We start from the raw sequence: 22126 nt of genomic DNA on the forward strand, positions 1-22126 counted from the left end.
ATAAATTACTGGAATTATCCACCCAAATAAAAAAGCTTACCAGATCAGCATCATGACAGTCTTGTTCATCATCTGTAGTGCTACAGAGCTCAAAAATGTTTGTACAGTCCTGATCACTGCAATGCAATTAAATCTCTGTTACTGGAAGAGCAAAAGCAGGGCTGTTGTTCCTTAAACTCAACCACAACCAAGAGCTACTTGTAAAAAGGGGAGACAGTAACTAAGAATTAATATAGAAATTAGCATTAGGAATTTGAAAGGGGCTTTCCCACTTCTTTCAAAATAAACCTCTCAAGTGGTTTATTAAGTGAGTTCCTGCAACTGGAACTTCTACCCATGACAGCACAGAACTTATTGTATGGGTTGAACTACTCAACATCCTCAATGTCAAGTAATATTTTGGTACTAAAAATACTATAAATACCAGGGAAAACAAGTTAAAATGCCTCTAAGTTGGACATCTCAGTATTTAAAATAAGATTCAGAAAGAATTCTACACCTGTCCCTGCAGTGCACTGAGAAACAAGCAAAAGCAGGGCTCACAGCAAAGGGATTATTAAGCTGCTTACACTCTCCCACTGTTGAAGAGCATGAGGGTTCCAACATTATTTAGATTAAAATGCCACTTACTTGATGAACTTTAAGAGCTGGGTAGTGATCTTTTTTGCAGCTCTGGCAATGGCACTCCCAGGTTCATTGAAGGTTCTGGCATTGCTTTCAATGTATCTGACTTCCCAAACCAAAGCTGAGATTCTCCTGCAAATCAGAAAACACTGCACCTTTAAAACTAAAGAAAAGCTTAAAACCAGCAAAAACTGCATCTTGGTAATTTTCTGGCCACGTCACATTTAGATGCCCTTTGTTTTGTGTCTCATCAGATCAGTCTCAAACTTCTCATTCACATGGAAAATGCAAGGAAGCAAAACCAACAGTGCATGTATTGAATGACTTGTTCTCCAACTCGTTATTATAATTCATCCTCAGAAAGTCTGGGATATAAATTCATACACAGCCCTGTAAGCACTAGCACTTGTTACCAGTAAATCAGAAAATACCACTGAAATAATCCTGAGGATTGGGGATTCCCTGGAATCTTTAAAAAGATTTTTTAAAAGCTTACATTTCACCTGAACCAAAAGTACTGTTTAATCACTGTAAATTATCACATTTCTTCTGGAAACATCAGAAGGTGCTTCCACAAAGCCCTGACAAATGGAACACAAGTTTTGTTGTATCTGAGGAATTTTTAATTAATAAACACAAGGCACAAGCAATTAAAAGAAAAGTGAGAAGCAGCTTTGTCTAATTAAATTTTTAAAGACAGCCACAAGGTTCCTTTCTGTCTTCCCTCACAGACCTTGCTTTTAGGCCACCAGGCAAAGCAGTGCCCTCTGTAAAATGATAGATGTGAGAAACTGCTACAAATTAAAACTATAACTTGATAGAAATGAGCTCCCACAAATGTGTCATTTCATTTTTATAACTCATTTCTCTAATTCCTTATAGTTGGCAGTTCTTCAGCTACAGAATTCCAAATTATTTCCCAAGACATTGTTTCCATCTTACAGAGGAGGTAAACCACGATTAATGACTCTTCACTATATTTAGAGACACCTTGAATGCAGGTCTAGATGAAAAATATATTTAACATTATTTTAGAGCTATGGACACCCAGCACATCCAGCAAATCAGAACTTTATCACCAATACACTCTCCCCTCTTTCTCTTAAATTTTATCACTTGAAATGCTGGAGATAATATTTAACATTTCACCTCTGTGTTTCAGCCCATTTCTTAAAGTAATTTAAGAGCTTAAGGGCTTAACCCTCTTCAAATTCAAGGTAACTGAAGTCCAGCACTTCAGTACCTGAATTGCCTTTAGGACTGAAGTAAGTTCAGGGTTTTTTTTTAATATTTGGTGATTTCAAAGAGTAAATTTCTCAGAGAATAAATGTCAGTGTTCATTGTAAGTCTGAAAGCAGTCCCAATGTGATCTTCTCCCATGTTCCCCTGGAAGCACTGACCTGTAGAACCTGTTGGCCAGCCTGGTCCTGATGGTGTTGAGGTCTGTGGGATAAGCAATCACTGTGCAGTATTTGGGGTATGTGCACAGATCAACAGGGCCAGAGAAAGGTGCTGAAATGTCTGGGAAGAAACAGCAACAACAGCAAGATTTAACTGTTTGAACTGCAGCCTTCCAGTACCTGAGGGGAGCCCCCAGGAAACATGGACAGGGACTATTTGCAAGGAGTGACAGGACAAGGAAGAATGGCTTCAAACTGACAAAGAATAGGGTTAGATGGGATATGGGGAAGAAATTCTTCCCTTTGAGGGTGCCCAGAGAAGCTGTGGCTGCCCCATCCCTGGAAGTGTCCAAAGCCAGCCTGGATGGGGCTTGGAACAACCTGGGCTAGTGGGAGATGTCCCTGCCCATGGCAGGGGGGTGGGACCAGATGATCTTTAAGGTCTCTTCCAACCCAAACCATTCTGTGATTCTATGAACTGCCATAATTTGCATTTGCATTCTGAATTGGTAAATGAAGGTTACGTTTTTAACATGAAATCCTTTAGATAGGATTTCTGTAGGGTTTGGTTTTCTTGCAGGGGGTTGGAACTGGATGATCTTTAAGGTCCCTTCCAACCCAGGCCATTCCATAATCCTGTTGCAAAGCTTGCAGGCAGGTGACAATTGAGGCAGGTGTTCAGTTTTTATGTGTAATTATTCTTGATAAAACCAATGACTTATAAAATTATTACAGAATGTGCTCAGTTGAAAGTGACCCACAAGGATCAGAGTCCAACCCCTGGCCCTGCAGGCCAAGATCCTCAAGAATCCCCCCATGTGCCTGAGAGTATCATCCAAATTCTCCTGGAGCTCTGGCAGCCTTGGGGCCGTGCCCACTGCCCTGGGGAGCCTGGGCAGTGCCCACCACCCTCTGGGGGAAGAACCTTGTCCTGAGATCCAACCTAAACCTGCCCTGACACAACCTCAGGCCATTCCCTGGGTGCTGTCCCTGGTCCCCCCAGAGCAGAGCTCAGTGCCTGCCCCTCAAGCTGTGACTGCAACGTGCTCTCCCCTCAAGTCTCCTCCAGGCTGAACCACATAAAAACATATGAACATTTACAGTCCTTTATCACAGGGAATGGGATGCCCTGGATATTCCTGGGCTCTTTATAAATCAAGGTTAGGAGCAAACTACCTAAAGCTTGGATTCCATGCTCACCAAGAGTCATAAGCTGATCAATACCACTGATAATCCGTTCACAGGCTTCATCCCGGGATTTCATCCCCCACTCCCCTTCCTGGGGTTTGTACAGGAGCCTCTCCACCTCTTCTGGAGTCACAGAGACACTGCCTCCTAATTCCTCAGGCTGATCAACTGAAGAGACACAGAAGAGAGGGGAAGGAGTGAGAATACACAAGATAAATTGTGTACTACTCACACTTATTAATCATGGGCTTGTAAAGGACAAAAAAAATCAATCCTGCCTTGAAATGGAGTTTGATGATAAAACTACGGGCAAGAGATTACACAAAATGTACCTAACAGCAAAATATCCTTTGTTCTCTCCTTCTGCAGTTCTGAACTTCCAGAAAACTCTTTCCTCCCCTTCTTCTAAGCACAAGACTTAACAGAGGACTTGAGTCAGAAAGGTTGTTTATGCATTTTCAGATGCACATCCCAAACTTCACAGGATCACAATGTCATGAGCCAGTTTGTGCCACAAACCTTTAAACAGCTGCAGGTTAGACCTTGTGACACCCTTCTTGGCATCACTGACTGTGATCTGACAATTTTAAAGTATTTGTTTCCAGCATGGCAGATTTCAAAGCAACAAGAATGCTGGCTTAGAGCTGGATATAAACAGCACCTCCATCAGCATGGAAGAGTCTGTCCATGGAAAATAAAGGCAAGGAAGGAAAAGGCTCCTTGGCAGTGTCAGGATGACTGTAATCCATGAATATGCTGCATATCAAGACTAAAATACATTTCAGCTACAACTAAGGCAGAGAAAACTCCAAGTTTTAATGGAGGATCCTCTAAGTTTACCAAAAGTACTATTTTCTTCCCTTCAGCTGAAGAGGGTTAATAACTCAAATAATTTCTAGTTCTCTGTTCATTATTGCACTGACAGAGCCCTAAAGTGTTTGTTGTTCACTTAAACAACACTAAACATGAAGCAGTTCTTCAAGACACATTTGAATGTGTGTCTTCATAACCATGAGACAAAACTTATGCTGGCAGGATCCAGCAAAAAACCAAATTATTAGCACCCTCAGTGCTGCTTTTGTGCCACACATCCATCTTAGCAAACTGAAGGGAGAAGAAATATTTTGGGAGAAGCGTGGTAAACCAAAGGTACAGTTTCCATCTGATCTGTAAGTCATTCCATTGAAAAACAAGGAAGGTAAAGCAAAGGAGAAGGGGGTTAAATCCCTTTTACACTACATTCTTAGCATAATAATGGTTCTATAAATGCACTAAGTCTGTCTAACAGCTTCACTTCCCCACACAGTGTCATTTTCTGCCTGGAAAGAATGAAAACAAGGAGTTCTGGATTCTCCTTAGACAATTTTTGTTCTTCCTGCAGACAGTTAGTTGCTGTGGCCCTTATCCATGACCTGTTCAGAGGATGTTACTCCCAATTTTTTGACCTTATCCATCAAAGACACATCACCATTTAGTTTTGTTTTATTCCTGTGTGTCCCTTCCCTGTTTTCCTGTGGTAAAGTCATGGACGCAGATTAGAGAGAACATCCTCCCGTGTGCAATATATTGAGATTTAAGAAGAAATATAGTACAAGCCTTTCAGATGTCTGGGAAACACCCAGTAAAGGTTATTAATAAATTAAATTTATTGTCTTTTTTTTACAGCTTATTCAGCAACTATTCCCTCAGTAACTCCCAAACTCTCTCCAAACATTTAAAGTACTTCCTTCAAAATTGCCCTGGAAGATGCAAAGGGAAAAATATAAGTATACTGAAGTTACTTCATTAAATCTGAATCAAGACTGTCTTTAAGAACTCACAGCAAAGACAGGAATCACCTCAGGTCCAGTACCTGAATGAAACAAAAAACTGGAAAGAGGGAGAAGCACATTAAAGCAATTTATTAACAGGTTTCTACCTACCATTATCAGGAACTGGTTCCATGTCCCAGGGGCTCAGCTTTTCAATTTCACCATTGTCCCATCTGATTCACCATGGAAAAAGTAAAATAGAATAATAATAATTTCAAGTTATCTTGGCTCAGATGTATTCCCTCCAAGCATATTTCAATCACAGCTATAAGAACATTTAAATTACAGCTATTTTTAGGTATTGGCAAAATATATTGTATAAACTTGCATGTAAACAAACCAGCAAAAAGGAAACACTTTTTCAAGTTAAAACTGTCCTGATTTTGGCTGTATGCAACCTACCCAATTTATAAATCAATTTTACAAAGCCTGTATCAAGCAGCTTAGGATGAAAAATAAGCTGCACACCTGGAAAAGTGAGATAACAACATCAAGGGGAGGATTTGAGGAAAAACACAGGGGAGGATTTTTCTGCTGACCACAACAGGAGTTGGGCAAGTCCATGGACTGTGTCAGAATAAGGGAGAACAGTAAGTGAGGTATTACCCATATTAACATTTCATTTTACAGGGCAGACCATATAAAACCAAAGAAAATAAATATAAAATGAAGAAACTGAAGTTAATTAAGGTCTAACTGCAGCAAAAGCAGCCAAGTGAGATTGATATACCTGTATGTTCGCTCTGACACTGAAATGTCAAGTATGAACAGCAGTTTGAGATCCCTCCAAACCCTTACATGGTTTTAAAAACACCCAAAATACCACTAAATTTTGGTACTTCAAACCTAAGAAATGTCTGACTGGATCAGCTGGTCCAACTACACCAGGAATTTATGTCCTTGAAGTTGTAAGATGCTGTTTGCAGTCCATATGATCCTGGTACAAGCCCATTCTACTCATCATTCCAGCACTCCTGATCCCTGTATTCCTCCAGGCATGTCTGTGAACACATCCCAACCTATTTCCTTTACTATCTGCTGCTTTTTGTCCACTATCTTTTTGAACCTGCTGATATTGCTCTCACAGCCTCCTATGGAAGTGTATTTGCTCCAATCCTGTCAGCTTGGTTTCTCTAACAGTTTTTATATATATATTATTTTTTATATATTATTCTTTATTATCAGCACCTACCAGAAATAAATGTATCAATCTACAGTTCACCATTTTCCCTCCTGAGCTTTGCCAGCAGCTTCCTGGCAGAGTTTTCCAAATTCCTGGGTGAATGCCATCGAATTCTGATGCCTTAATAAACTCAGATATTTGGTCTAAAACCTCCTGCGTGTTTATTTCAAACCAACTGGAAACTGAAGTGACCACACTGAGAGCATTTTGTAATTAAACCTCTGCTCAGGCAACAGCATCTCTCCATTGTTTTGGATTATCCAATGACTTGGGAAAACTTGGATGCATCCAGTTCAGCCTGTTTGATCTCTGAAGGTTCATGAGTTCAGTTCTCCTCCCTAGCTACTGTACAATATTTCAGAAGTTGCTGATATTCCCAAATAAACTACTCCATAATCTTGCATGTAAGACTTTATCAACATAGTTTAGCACAGCTTAAGCCCCTCTTAGTTCTGCTTAAGCTCTGTTTATCCAAGTAATGTAACTTAACATATCAAGCTGCTTTACACAAACACCTGTTATTATCTGGCCAATAAAACAACAAAAAATTCAATTTATCTTCAATTTATTTCTTATCCATACAACAGTAATGGCGATAATTTGAGATTACTGAGTGTGTGACAAAAAGAGTAAGTCACAAAACCCAAATACACCTGCCAAACACTCCAGATATTTTTATATACATATCTTAGGATTCTCCTCTAGAAGAGGTGTTTGTGAGACCAGTTAGAACAGTCACATTCTCTCCAAAGGCAGCACAGATCCTGGAAGAGATCCCTTTGGAAAGTGGTCTTTGGGGAGTACAGCATTCCTTCCCTGTTCAGTTATGAAGCTCTGCTCTGCTAAAGGCTGGTACATTAAAATACTGAAATATCCTTTAGCCCTCACAGAAGAAAGGAGCTCAGGAAATTGGCTCCAGGCTCTGTTTCATAACTGGAAACTTGATTTTGAACTGGGCAAGAAAACAACCAAATCCATCTAAACTTGCTCTTAAGGAACAACTGTGGTACATAACAACATAAATGATGAGATGTACAGATATGGGAAGGAACAGAACAGGCAAGAACTTCAATCTGGGAGTTAATTCCACCTTCCCACCAAGGAAAATCAATGGGATAGAAGACAAGGAAAGCAGATGAGACAAGGAACCAAAATATGTAACACAATCTTGGCAGTCTCACAGAATTGCCTATTACCTATAAATATTTCCTCTCTTTGTGCTGAGCAACAAGTTCAAAAGCCTCTGAGTAAAAAAAAACAAATAAAATTAAAAAGTCCTTCAACGATGAAAATCTGAATATTAAATGTACTGTAAAAGATATGGGAACAATCCCTGGCATGGTAAAAACAGGAATAGTAAGTATTCATTGTTTATTCTTCTTAAAGTCATCCCTCACTGGGGGGATCCAAAGCAGGCAAGATCCCAGGATTACCCTTCCAGTGCCCAGTGGGAAGTTACAAGAGAGCTGGAGAGGGACTTTTCACAAGGGCAGGTATGACAGGACAAGGGGAATGGCTTCAGACTGACAGAGAGCAGGGTTAGATGGGATGTTAGGAAGGAATTCTTCCCTGTGAGGGTGGTGATGCCCTGGCCCAGGTTGCCCAGAGAAGCTGTGGCTGCCCCTGGATCCCTGGAAGTGTCCAAGGCCAGCTTGGACGGAGCTTGGAGCAACCTGGGCTGGTGGAAGGTGTCCCTGCCCATGGCAGGGGGTGGAATGAGATGATCTTTAAGGTCCCTTCCAACCCAAACCATTCTGTGTTTCTGTTCCACACAGCTTGGACAGGGCAGGACAAGGATGATGTCCTGATTCTGAACACTGAGGTCCAGAAATATCTTTGTTCATCTTCCCCTTTGTGTGAAGGCCTCTTTGTTGATGTGAAAAAGGGTGCACAATGTGACAGACAAAGTGTGAGGACTGGAAGCATAAGGGCCATGATGCCAGCAACCACAGCAGAGATGGAGCACCTCCCATCCAAAATCAATTATCAATGAAGAGTAATAATTAATATTCACTGAAAATTGCACTGCTTGGCTCATGGAAGAGATCCAGCCTCAGTCATTACAGAAAATGTGAAGAGGTCAACAGCTCCTTTTCCCATATTGCTATCCACTAACAAGCTGCCACAAGTTCTCACATATTCTTACTACATTAGCAACTTTAAACCATTAAGTGACAATAAACCCAGGAAAATTATTTAATTGAGCAATTTATACATTCTCACACTAATAAAGGCAGCTGTGTGAGAGGCAACCCACACCACCACCAACAGAAGTGTAAAATCTTGCACTTACTTAACACTGTAGCACTGGAAGTGACTGTCTGGGTACTGAGGCTGGTAAGGTTCTTGTCCCAGCACTGTCCCAAACCACCAGGCGTCGTCAATGATGGAGCGGAACCTGTCGGCTACAGCACAACACTCTGCTCAGATATTCTGCTAAGGGAAGTTATTGAACTGCTTCTCTTCTACAGGCAATTAGAAAATCTGCTGATAAATGTTGTTTCTTCATTTCTTTTTGTAATTAAAGTTCTAAACCCACCGGCACACACGGAAAGAGATGAGATCTCAACAGATGTTCTGAAGACCCTATTAAGCTCCAAGGCTCAAATATCTAATTCTACTACTACTACTACTACTACTACTACTACTACTACTACTACTACTACTACTAGGGAACCCTCTGAACCTACAGACAAGCAGGAATTAGCCAAGGACACGTTTCTGCTTTGAAAACTGATCAGTCAAACACTCAGCCAACACACTTACAGGCCTGCCAGTTCCTCTGCCGGGCTTCGTCGTAGAACTGCCGTAAGATAAGGAAGTCGATAACATCTGGCATGTCGTGGTACCTACAGGGAAAGAAAATCCCCTATTTCACTTGTTCCTCAGGGCTTTAGGAGGAAGATTCAACAGAAGCACATTTTTAAATACTTTTCAGAGAAGCAGAGATGCACATACCTGATGGAAAACGATTTGTCTGTGTGCTTGCCAGTGGCGTGGTCTATGAAGGCGAGTTTGAGGCAACACAGCGTGGGAGGGCCAACTTCATACCTAATCCCAACAATTTTTACCAATTCCTGATCCTACAGGTAAGAACAAACAGCTTCAGGAAGTTTTACCCCAGGGACCACGCACAGAATAGTCAGTTTAACATCAGTCAAACAACTGCACTGCATGCAAAAACCCCCAAATATTGAAACTAGATCAGAAATTTCAGTGACAGTCAGTTAAACCTGGAATTCTTAACACAGGGATTTAATCTGGGCTTCCCACAGGGAACTCTGAAGACACTCTGGGAATTGAAGACACTTTCCCCTGTTGTTTTACAAGCAGTGTAATGAAACTCTTCAGTCACAGATGACTGATACTGAACCCACAGACTCCTCAGTGCAGACCTACCCTCAGCACTACTTTCCTCCACGGCTCCTTGTGTGGATTCAGTTCGTAAATGTTATTTCTTCTCACTTCTTCAATGTAAGCTTCGTGCCCTTGTCGGAAATATATCACCTAAAACAAAGCCCAGCAAACCCCAAACAGTCAGTGTTTTCCTGTGTTTAGTAATCAGGGTAATCACAGGAGCACTGGAAGGTTTTAATCAGTGTTCCTACCTCGTCACCCATCTGAGGGACGAAGGGGGATCTCCGAAGAGCTGTGTCTGTTATCCAAACTGGAGGGTGCCAGTCATGGGACAATTCCATGTTTAATGGTTGTGTTGCAGCATCAGCCTGCACAAAATTAGACACAACGGACACAAATTCAACTCATTACATTTTAATTTGGCATACAACAACTTATTAAAAATTTATCAAGCTGTAAGAAACTATGTGAGATTAGTTGAAGGAAAGTGGAATGATGGAGAGAAAAACATGGCAAAAACATATCAAAATAACCCCAAAAACCCAATTTGTTTGCTCCTTTATGGTAGAAAATAACAAACAGGAGTTATTGTAACTTAAAAAAGGGTAATTGTTTGAATTCACTAGAAAATTTTTGAAAAATTCTTTTAACTAATAAATAAAATAGTAAAAAATTAAAAATTCAACTTAAGTATAAATGAGCATCATCAATACAGTGACTGTGTCCCTTAGAACAGCCATGTTATTTAAAACCAGACATTTTGACAGGGTTATAGTCACAGAGTCATGGAATGGTTTGAGTTGGAAGGGACCTTAAAGATCATCTCATTCCAAACCCCTGCAGGGACACCCTCCACTATCCCAGGTTGCTCCAAGCCCCGTCCAACCTGGTCTTGGAAACTTCCAGGGATCCAGGGGCAGCCACAGCTTCTCTGGGCAACCTGGGCCAGGGCCTCCCCACCCTCACAGGGAAGGATTCCTTCCTAATATCCCATCTAACCCTACTGTTTTTCTGTTTGAAGCCATTCCCCCTTGTCCTATCACTCCATGCCCTTGTGAAAAGTCTGATATTCTGTACAGGTATTTAATAAACACATTTCCCTTGTAATACCAGCAACCTTGAGAACCCTTTTTATGTGGAAAGCGAGAGTGACTTCACTTGGAATGCTGATTCTTCCCTAGAAATCAGCAGATGCCTCACATCTGGGATGGCCTCAAACCAACTCCACATAACTGTGTGGAGTGACACCAATATTCCTGTCTAATCACAACAAAATGACTTCAACAGTTTCCAGTGAAGAGGCCCAAAACCAGAGAGAGAAACCACTTGAAGACCGAGTAGAAGCAATGAAATTTATACCTCCTCCTGCCTTTTTGGTTTGGGTTTTTTTCTCCTTTTCCTCCTTCTTCTCTTGGGAGGGGATGATTTCTCTGTTGACACCTCATCCTCCGAGGTGCTGCAGTACCTGAGCGCTTGGCGCCGCGAGGTCCGCACGGGGGGCTGCAGGTTGATCCCGGCGTCCGCGATCCAGTCGGAATATCTGCTCGAGGAATCGCTGCCCGAGGGGCCAGGGAAACACAAACAACAGAGCCAAGAGGTCACTATTTCCAGCAGATGACAATTGCTGGTGAAAGCAGCATCAGAATCACTACAGTCCCTTTGACCTTGTCGTGACAATTACTTCAAGTTTAACGTGATTTTTTGGGGAACAACGGGAATTCAAAGCACGTTTCTTAAAAAAACTGAAGTCTGGTGATTTCTAAAATCAGACATTTTATTCAATAAAGTTGTGTAATGAAGTTTTGGACTAGTGAGGAGCCCTCCCTAAAGAACACAGTAGACAAACACTGCTTAAATTCTTTACAGTTATATACAACTCACAGCTACACATCTGCTTTTTCTCTCTCTCTGCATTTTTAGGTTCTACTACTACAGAGTTCTAGAAAAAATATCTTAAAAAGCCAAAACAGTGATTAAAAAGTTATCTACAACTTCAGTCCTACATGAAACTAGAACCTTATAAAAATTAAGATTTTTTTCCCAATACATTTTGTAGAGCAAGGAATTGACTGTTGTTGTATTATTCAAAGAAATAAACCTATACAAACAAAAAAAAAACCCCCAAACCAAACAAAATCACTCACGCCTCAAAAACACAATATAACACAGTATAAAAGTGTTCCAGGTTATTTTCTCTCTCCTTGTCATCTAGCAAAAAATCCAGAGGGATTTGAAACTACATTAAAAGACAGAAATTATTTGGTGAAATGGAACAATAAATAACAATTCAGTGTGTCAGTAAAGTACAGGAATTCTAATATAGAATGGAATCACATCTCAGGCACACCCAGAGCTTCTACACAACTCTGAAGTTGCCAAAATTCAAGTCAAACTCATCACCAAGTAAAATCTGGGTTGTTTGTTCCCTTTTACCTAGAACTATTACTGTTGCTTTTCTTGTCACTTCTCCACTCTTCCTCTTCATCTGACGAGCCAGAGCCCTCACTTTCTTCAGCTTCCTAAATTTAAAGACAAGCAGTCAGTCCCAAATTTTCTCAGAGCACGTGTTTTAAGGATTTGAAACATAAACCCACATTTATGTTATCAAGCCAGGAAGAAACGGGGTAAAAAGTTAAAATGGAAATGAAAGGAATTAGGGTATGTAAGGTATAGCAGGAAATCTCTCTCAGAGGGAGGAATTTACACACTGGAAAAGGAAAAGATCAAGAGAAAACATCACATCTCCCCTCCACACACAACATGGGTATATTCTGTCCCTCCTATGGGTTTTTTTTTTCTTAATTATGAAAATTAGAATCAGGTTTGGTTTTTTTTGTTCCCTTGGTTTTGGCATCAACTGATTGACCAAGTAGTAACTGGGTGTATTCCTGCATGTATTTAAATGCAAAACTAAATAGTACATATACATCAAAATATATCCTGACTTCAGTAATTTCCTGATTGTTGTTCAGCTTTTTATTTGCACCAACTTCATGTTTCAAATGTGTTTTCCACAGCTAAAATAATATAATGCATTGTTTATTTCTCAAGCTCTGTGCTGTCAAGCAAAAAACCAGAAATAATAAACCCCCAATAAACAAGACTGAATGTGAAATTTCAGTTCTTTTTTATCCTACCATTCACAGGAATAAAACCAAAAAATAAACCAAAAAACCTTGAACATTTACATAAATGCCCAGAATTTTATAAGATTATTACTTCAAATATTATTTGGTCAAACATCACTTTTTCAGAAGTATTTCAGGCATGTGGTATTTACAGGGCACTGCACACAACTCTCCCATTATCACTTTGTGCTTTCAGTGTCAGGTGGCAGAAGTTTCCTGTCACCTGCCCTTCCACACTGCTCCCAAAATAAGGAAGACCTGAACTTTTCATTAAATTTAAGTGACTTGTTTTTAACCACATTGGAATTCTTTATTAAGAGGCCAGAAGAGGAGAGTCCATTTCCAAGGAATATCATTCCTTGTCTTACTTACAAGATTTCCTTATCTCCTGAACATCCTCCATTTTGTTCACCATTCTTCTCTGACCAAGTGACTGCTCCAACCTTCTCTACTCCTTCCAATTCCTCCCCTTTTCCCAGTTTGAGACTATTTCCTTTCCTTCCTTAAAACAACTCCAGTCCAACAGTTCTACCACTGATTTACAAGTTCTCATAATCCAACAGCCAAAAGCTCCTGCTGCCCACAGCAAAGTCCTGTGTCAGCCCAAGCCAAGAGGAACAGACCCTGTGGAAGAATCACATCACCAAAGACCTTCACAAGGTCCACTCTTAGTTGTGTGCACGAATTTGGAAGGTTTTCACAGAGGAACAGCAAAGCCCATCTAAAATCCAAACTTCAGCTGAAGTTCAGTTGTCCATCAGGTTTTTGCATTTGGTTTAGAGGATCCTCAGCAAAACCAGTTCAGCCATTTATAAAGTGACAGGAAAGACTGTTGTTATCAAAGCAACAAATATCAAAGTTTGGGATGTGCCAACAATAATGATGCCCAGAAAAATACTTCCTCTGGAAAAACAGAAAGTTTCTTTGTTTGCTTCTTTGTTTTAAGAGAAAAAAGGCATATTTATGTGAAACTTCACCTACTGAGGAGCTCAAATTCAAAATGACAACTCAGAAAAGAGCTTACCTGGTCTATCAAGCCCAAGCAGTTGTCCCTTTCCTCATCAGAAGACTCCAGCTGTTCAATGTTATTCCGGGTTCGGTAATTGGAATATTTCCGTCTGTGCAGTCGGCGCTTTGATTGGATTAATGAGGACTCAGAGTCACTCTAATTGGAGGTGAAAAAACAAGTTAAATAAAAATATTTATGTGGCACACTTGTCTGAGGGTGAAAGGGTGGCTAAAAGCATTGCTGACTGCAAAACTGAAATGGTCTCATCACGTCACAGCCTCGTCATAACAAAATTCCCCTTCAAAATAATATCCCTGTAAGTCAAAAGTTTTAAATTTGCTGTTCCAAATTCAGGATTTATTAAGAAATTGCTCTTTTCAAGCTACTGTGACAGGTCCATTCACATAACCTGCTAAATATATTTACAGAAGCAAGACATTAAGTGCCTAAAATGTGCAATTCTGAGGGAAGAGAAATCACAGAATGGGTTGGAAGGGACCTTAAAGACCATCCAGTCCCACCCCCTGCCATGGGCAGGGACACCTTCCACTAGCCCAGGTTGCTCCAAGACCTGTCCAACCTGGCCTTGGACACTTCCAGGGATCCAGGGGCAGCCACAGCTTCTCTGAGCAACCTGTGCCAGGGCCTCCCCACCCTCACAGACAAGAATTTCTTCCTAATATCCCATCTAACCCTACTCTCTGTCAGTTTGAAGTCATTCCAGCTTGTCCTGTCCCTCCAGGCCCTTGGAAATAGTCTTTCTCCATGTTTCTTGTAGCTCCTTCAGGTCCTGGAAGGTCACAGTTAGGTCATCCCAAACCCTTCCCTTCTCCAGGCTGAACAATCCTAAGTCTCTGAGCCTTTCTTTCCCTAACTCCCCTCAGGAAAGGGGATCATGCAGTAAAATTCTTGGATCAAACTGTTTTGTACTGCAAGACACAGTGAATCAGGCCCCAATCTTATAAAAACAGCACAGTAACCAAGTTTTGCTTCTTACCAATCTCTTCCACAGACCAGACCACGAAAAAAGCATTCAAAACAAGGCAAGTCTGAAAAACTCTCCCCATTCACAAAACCTTGTCATGTGAAGTAAAATGAGGGAACAGCAATACAGCCTGTAATTCCTGAAGTATGGGATCTGGAATGTTCTCCCTTGCACCTCAGTGCTTCAGCAGGGACCTGCAACCACTGGGTTCCACTGCAGCAAACCCAGCATGGCCTGAAAGCAAACCTGCCTTAAAGAATGACTCCCAAATTCCTCAGATGGAAGGAGGCAGGACTGAAAACAAATAGAATTCTAGGTATTCATAAAAATAAATCAAACCTTGTCCTGCAATAATTGGAAGCTGAATCATATTCATAAAAATAAATCAAACCTTGTCCTGCAATAATTGGAAGCTGAATCATCAGGGTCCTCTGAGGGCCACACCTTCAGAAAGACCTGCTTTCAGTTTTTACACCACTTGTCCCCAGGCACAGAATGCCCATTTTCCAAGGGGCTCCCACATACCTTTTCCAATGACTCAAATGACTTTATCTTCTCTGTTACATAAAGATCTCTCTCTTCTTCCCCTTTTGCAGTCCGATATTCTTCCTGCTTCCTACAAGAAAGTCGGGAAAATCCAATTCTCCATCTGTTTTGACAGTGCTGATCTCATTAAAGGATCTATCCCAAAATGCCTAATTCCACTTGACTGTTAACTGCAGTTCCTAGTGCTCAAACAACTCTCTTCTCATTTCCAGATAAGAGTAAAAAAGAAGGGTATTGGGAAATTCTTCCTTGCAAACATCAAAATATAAACAACTTTTCCAACCCCATTTTTAATCCACATTCCTCCCTTTGCCATCATTCTACTTCCCAACACAGGAAATGCTGCTCAAAACCTTCAGAGGTGCGGTAGCACATATGGCTAAAGAGAAATATTTAGCTATTAATTTTTCTTTTTACAGATGATTCAGAGAATATTCTGAGCTGGAAGTGACCCACAAGGATCATCTCAGTCCAGCTCTTAAGTTAGTGGCCCATATGGAGATTTTCTCCCATGACATTGCATTATCAGCACCACGTTCTAATACTGAGAATCCTTTTGAAAGCAGCTGGTTTAGGGTTAAGGTTTTCTAGTTTTTTTATTTCAAGTGCTTGGTGCTGCTCCTGGTCAAAAATCACCCCCAAAAGTCTCACAGAAAGCACAGTCTCACTCAACTCTTTCATGTAAATGAATTCAACCCCTATCTTTTATTTTGGAGAAAGCAGGAATTTTGGTCATCTAGCTGGCCTTGAAGATGACTGAATATATTGAAATACAAGATAACCATTCAACTAGAGAAACTTCCCTTTAGTCTTGCTGAATGGCCTTTACAATTTAGAATATTTAAGCACATCTGACCACGACACTGAACTACTCCTACTTCAGCTTTGGTTTAACAGCCCCAGGTGTACCAAAACCCAGCTGAAGTGTTCTCCCTGGTCACACCTGCAGCCCAGCAGGCTGGCACAGACCTGAGCAGGCTTGCTGGGACTTCTGGCACCACAACCCTCCTCCTCCAGGCCTGCAGGTCCCTCTCTGTGGCCATCTGGCTGCGTGGGGCGTTCTGGTGCATCTGCCTCACGCCCTCCACCTGCCCGCTGCGCCGCAGCCCGATGTTGGGGGGGCTCTGGATGTCCACACTCGCCCTCCTGAAAGCTAAAACACACAAAAAACACCCTTTTTTTTTTTTTTTTACCAGGCTACAGAGAACTGGAGCCTTGTTTCTCCTTGCTACAAGATAATTAATGTTTTATAGATTTATATGGCTGCGATTGTAAGGATGCGACTTCAAACCAACCTTCGAGAATTATCCGTGTCACAGAAAATACAAAAGTTATACAGAAAATACAGAGAGATTACACAAAGACTTTTAAAAATTATCATTTCTGCTACTATTTTAATACAGTGGAAGGAAGTGGGAAGTGACACAGGGGTTTTCTTGAACTTCCAGGCAGCTCTGAGGCTGGTGAGGCTCTAAAAAGCACTTTTCCTGGAGCTGAGTGTACAGAATTAAAAATAAATTATTATATAATTAAATATAATTATACATCGTGTATTTACATGATTATATATCTCCTATTTACACAATTATATACCATATTTTTACATATATATATTTTATAATTCTCTAATTAAAACTACAAGGACACAGCTCAGAAAAGCATCTCATTTAAATCTGTAAAGAAGGGAGAGGAGAAACCAGTTTGAATAATGGCACAATTCTTATTTTGCAAAAAAATGAGTATTGCAAAAACATTTATAATCATATTTTTATATTTATACTAAAAATATTTGGGGAAAATAAGTATTGTATTTATTTTGCATAAATGTTATTTGAGTACTTTACAAATATTATTAAGTATGCAGCACTCCACAAGGAATAAAATTAACGTTGTTCAAAAGGAAAAGTGAAATGGTCTGTTTTGGAATTTAATCACAGGAGTAGCTGTTTTAATCAGGAAAAGTATCTTACCCAGTTATCACTATGTTAAAGGAATCTTAGTCCCCAAAACAACAATAAAGCTAAAACCTGTTCCAGTATTTCATACAGGGTAATAAAAATGGAGACAGAACAATCACCTAAGAATTTATCAGTGATTACCAACCTCTTCTGGGTGTTCCCTCCCCATTTTGTGGGGCATTTGAAGCAGATTCTTGATCAGCTCCAGTTCTCTGATCCTGCTCCAGCTGTAACTGTCTGATCATCCCATCCAGGATGCTGGGCTCCAAGCCCTGCTCATCCTGATCAATGGTCTGCTGGCCAATCACTTGTTCCACCACTTCTCCATCACCTTGCAAGTGTAAAACAAAGCAAAGGGATGAAATTATTCCAGTTGCTTATTCCAAAAGAGAATTTATGGAGTCTACAGCTCCAGCACAGCCCGTGCACGTCAGAAAGGAACCGAACGAGTGAACTGGTCTTTAGTGGTTCTGTTCTTACTTGTTGCCACATATCCAAGCTGAGGAATCAGATGTTCATCTGCACAGTTCTCCCTTCCTGGCACCAGTCTCTGATATTTTGTGGGATGAGGGTTTCCATCCACATCCACTAAGAAGGGAGGAGGCATGAGATGAGGGGCCTGCTGGGTCTGCTCATCCAGGACGTAGTTGTTGGAGTCCCGGATCAGCGGCCGATAGTCCGTGTGGAAGAACATCTGGTCAGGAATCTGAAGGAAATTTTATCTTTGTGTCATCAATTTGACAAAAAGAAGATGCCAAAGAACAGAATAAAGTATCTGAAATCTCCCTAAAGGTAAAAGAAAGGGCAAGTTCCCCACAAGAAGTTATGCACAACTTCAATTGACCTGGATGGGTGTCACAGTATTCCAATTTTTCACAGTGCTTCTGGTCTAAAAGCTGAAGCAACTTAAAGCAAAAGCACTGTTTTACACTTAAAAATATTTTATACATATTCTATTTTTTTCCCCTACAATTAAGAGAAGTTTCCTTGGTTTCCATGTGAGGAAATCATTGCCTAAAGCTCAACATCAGCTCTTAAAGTTCCCAATCATGAATTCTTTCTTAATCTTCATCTATGTCCACCTGAAAATTTTTCTGCTAGTCTACTGAGTCCAGGAGGCTGAAGGAAAACAGTTATGTAAAATATTAGATCACAAGCAGAATCTCTGCTCCCTTGATGGGAAGGATGAAGAGAACAAGCTTCAACTTCAGCTAAGAAGGTAGAGCAAGAAAAAAAAATAATTCTTTAAAATGAAATACATGGAATTATCATTTCAACCTGAAAAAAAACTGAGGGGAAGTGAAGAAAAGAAGAAACACGTGTATTTATCAAAGCAAAAAGCAAGCAGGCTGATTCAAAACAGCACAACATTTGTCCCCACACACATTTTTCTAACATCTCCAAATCCACAGTGTTGGATGAATATTTACTTTCTCTTACTTTAATCAACTACTGTGAATTTGGGCTCAAATATGGAAAGGCCAAAAGAACTGCAAGATAAACCAGCAAATTATCCTTCCCATACACAGAGTCTGGTTTTGTTTAAGTAGGCAGTAGAGCAATACACTTTTGTCCTATGTTCCAATCTTTAAACACTGAGCTATTTCCAGAAATTAGAAAGAAAAGTAATTTTCAGGTTGAACAATTCATGTGAATCAGTAGAAGGTGAAAATGTATTCCAGAGAAGTTCTTGGGAGCTTCTCCCAAGGGAATGTTGAGACAGGGCTTGTTTCTGCTGTGCCAGGACCACACAAACAAGAGAATCCATCATAAGTGGGTCCTGGAACCACACAAACCTCTTTTTTTACACGTGATCTTTTGAAGGAATGAATGCAACTAATCCAATTTCAGTTAGAAATTTGAGACAGGGTTCCAATAAAAAGCTGAACTTACCTTCTCATAGGGCCTGCTACAGCCAAACCCAAATATCAGCAGGTGCCCATGGGAATCTGTACATGCAAAATGCTGCCCATCTGGGGAAAATTTACAGTCAAAAACAGCCCCATGGCCTTGGCCTTCAATCTGCATTGAAGGAAAAGAAACCTCCAGGTTACTGGATGATTTTTTGCAAGCAAACCATAATGCACACCCAAAATTAATTATTCCATGAAAAGCAATCATGCAGCTCCTAAATACCTCCATTAAGGCACAAATAATCTTGTTACTTCAGTTTATTTCCTTGCCCTTTGACATTCCCTTTTCCCCTTTGAATTTAAATCCTCAACCCCTCAAGTTTAAAAGCTGCACTAAAGAGCAGGAAAACTTGCTGTTCAGCAAAAAAAGTAAAGAAATAAAAGTGTTTTTTAGGCTTTATAGCTGTTAGCACATTGCTTAAAGTAAACTGGAGCTAATATATATTGATTTTCTTACACCACTTGCAAGAAAAACTCAGAGAATCTTAAGAGCTAAAAAAAAATTAAAAAATCCCTTTGCTACTGACTAACCAGAAAAAAATAAAAGGATTAAAAAATTATATGAACTTTAGATCATAACTTAAAACTCTGAGAAAATAACCTAATTTAAAGTGTTAACCACGAGCTTGAAACGCAGCAAATGTAACAGGAGCTCTCAAGAACTGTGCCAATGGGTAATAAAATAATTTTTAAGACAGCGGAAAATACAAATATTTGTCCCCAAGGCTCCCAAAATGATTGTCTAAACCAGAAACTTTCAGATGGCACCTCAGTTGAGGAAAACAGTTCCTACAAATGAGGTGCACTCTTTAGTAACAAAGAGTGGAAAAGCTGCAATAACCAGGAAATTCAAAGGTAAAAGCCCTGAGGAAAAAAATGAACATAAATTTTGCTAGTTTGGGGTTGGTTTTTTTGGGTTTTTTTTCCAAAAGGTGCAGGGGGTGTGAGTGTTGCTGACAATTCCTTCAGCTGGTATGTGTTGGGAATAAATGGTGTTTAAGAAAGGTCTTACCATGTTAAAGTAATGCTTGGTTTTGGTGCCTTTGGTGATGTCCCAGATGAAGATGTTGCCATCATGACCTGCAGACAGCATTATCCTGGAATCAAAGGGATGGGTCTCCAAGACAAACACCTCATCTGCATGGCCCTGGAATTCCAAATGGCACATCACAAGGAAAAGCCACATCAGCAGGATATTTACAGTACATACAACAGGGATTTACCAAAACCCTGCACCATCCTCTCTGGAAAATTAAACCCCTTCACATTCTAAAGGTAATAATTCTTGAGATTGAAGCAAAAACTGTAGAAATATTTTGCCAGAGGACTGTGAATTATTCAATGGGCAAGTTACTGCACAAAACCTTTTATTTATTCCACAAGTTCAGCAGCACCTGGGGAAAGGAAAATCCAAATGCAGGAGGAAACAGCGAGTTTTGGTTAAAAAAAAACTCCAAAAAACCATCACAGTTGCTGCACCATTCATACAGAGCCTTCAAGACAAATGAGATCTAATTAGGAACTCGGCACAAACATCACTGCAATTCCAGGAAAATCTTCAAAAGGCAAGGAAAAGGACATACCACCAAGTCATGGAGCAACTGCCCTGTGCAGGAATTCCACACTTTGAGCAGGTGATTGTTCACAGCAGTAACAACATAATTGTCATTTTGGTTCCAGGCAATCATGGTCACTTTGGGCTTCATGAATTTGTCCTCTTCTGCACAAGTGTCACTGTTTGAAAGAGTCAAACAGGCCAGAGACAGCTTTAATTAGCACATTTCAACCTCAAAATACAGAAAAATAACCTGTCTTCTCATGATCAGACAAGGGAAATGAAGAATAATTAAACTTGGGTTGAAACTTTTGTCCATAAACTTCCTTCACTTAAAGCAAATCTGGATTTTTAGCACATTTATTTCAGAGGACACGATAATCTCTTTCCCATTTGAGATGCCAGGCAAAAAGGCTTTCCTTTTCCATGGAATCTTGGCTCTTCTACAATTACAGTCCTAACAGAAATCCTCTACAATTTGGGACTTTTTTCAGGCAGGTTTTCCAAATGAACTGATTCAGAAGCCAATCTCCACATTAGCCAAGGGTTTTTCTCTGAGTCCTCAAATAAATATAGCAAAGATAATATTTTGTTTCAACCTCAATCTATTTCCTTATTCTTTCCCCAAAATACACTTACAGGATACTGTAAAACTCCCCTCAGCATTTTAGTCCAAGTGAAGGAACTATCTTTCCCTGGAACACACCTTCCCACAGGATTATCTGTATTCCATGTCAACCAGAGGCCTCTCTTACAAAGACCCTCTCAACTCCACAACCCCACTTAAATCTCAAATATTATTAATAACTCCTCCTTTCTTTGTAAAATCATGTTTATTTTTCGTGACTGTGTCACAAGAAGAGCTGGAAATCACCCTCCATCCAATCAACTCCTGTACCCAAGGCTTGGCTTTTAATTTAATCACCTACAAATCACTTCGTTAAAACCTCATTTAATCACCTACAAATCAACTGTTGTTTAGTGTCTAGGGAAGCTGACTGAGCATTCTGTGCTCCTGTAAATGATCCACCCTTCAGGTTTATCCAGCAAGTAATACCCTGCTTTTCATCTGTAATGCCACTGTTCAGGCTGTGCCACCAGCATTTCACTAATACACCTTTTTTAAAGCACAGAATGAGAAGAGTCAGCAAGATCAGCACTTGAGGAAACCCACAAGTCATAACCTCTCCTGGAAATGGGTTAATTACCACCTACTTTATTTTTCCTGATCTAAAAATATTTCTCCCCTGACACACCAGGTGTCTGAAATCCAGACAGAGGAGAGAGATTGCACTTTCTGTTCACTTTTTTCCAGAGTCCATTTGAAATCTTTATGAACACTTTTGCTTTTCTCCAAGCACAGCCTCAAATTCAGCAACTACCACATCAGCAAAACACCCATTTCATCCCTCCAGAAAGCACAGAACTCAAGCAGGATGTTGCCAAGGCTCACTCTAGTTGGAGGAATT

The 22126-nt window shown here is 40.3% G+C and overlaps 1 protein-coding gene across 1 annotated transcript in view; it reads right to left on the reverse strand.

The window, feature by feature from the left end:
• Positions 1-22126, reverse strand: part of BRWD1 (bromodomain and WD repeat domain containing 1) — a 46501-nt gene that overhangs the window by 13902 nt on the left and 10473 nt on the right. The window contains exons 12-31 of the mRNA XM_029964473.1: positions 20686-20836; positions 20115-20249; positions 19083-19211; positions 17670-17895; positions 17335-17520; positions 16201-16384; positions 15211-15301; positions 13716-13856; positions 11997-12082; positions 10923-11118; positions 9815-9931; positions 9606-9713; positions 9165-9289; positions 8973-9055; positions 8500-8611; positions 5135-5196; positions 3225-3380; positions 2025-2145; positions 631-756; positions 41-116 (exon numbers count right to left, since the gene is read on the reverse strand). Of these exons, the coding sequence (XP_029820333.1) occupies positions 41-116; positions 631-756; positions 2025-2145; positions 3225-3380; positions 5135-5196; positions 8500-8611; positions 8973-9055; positions 9165-9289; positions 9606-9713; positions 9815-9931; positions 10923-11118; positions 11997-12082; positions 13716-13856; positions 15211-15301; positions 16201-16384; positions 17335-17520; positions 17670-17895; positions 19083-19211; positions 20115-20249; positions 20686-20836 (2611 nt within the window). The remainder of the gene's footprint in view (positions 1-40; positions 117-630; positions 757-2024; positions 2146-3224; positions 3381-5134; positions 5197-8499; positions 8612-8972; positions 9056-9164; positions 9290-9605; positions 9714-9814; positions 9932-10922; positions 11119-11996; positions 12083-13715; positions 13857-15210; positions 15302-16200; positions 16385-17334; positions 17521-17669; positions 17896-19082; positions 19212-20114; positions 20250-20685; positions 20837-22126) is intronic.

The sequence above is a fragment of the Manacus vitellinus genome, unplaced genomic scaffold (assembly GCF_001715985.3).
Source record: "Manacus vitellinus isolate BGI_N305 unplaced genomic scaffold, ASM171598v3 scaffold_108_pilon, whole genome shotgun sequence".
Lineage (NCBI taxonomy): Eukaryota > Metazoa > Chordata > Aves > Passeriformes > Pipridae > Manacus > Manacus vitellinus.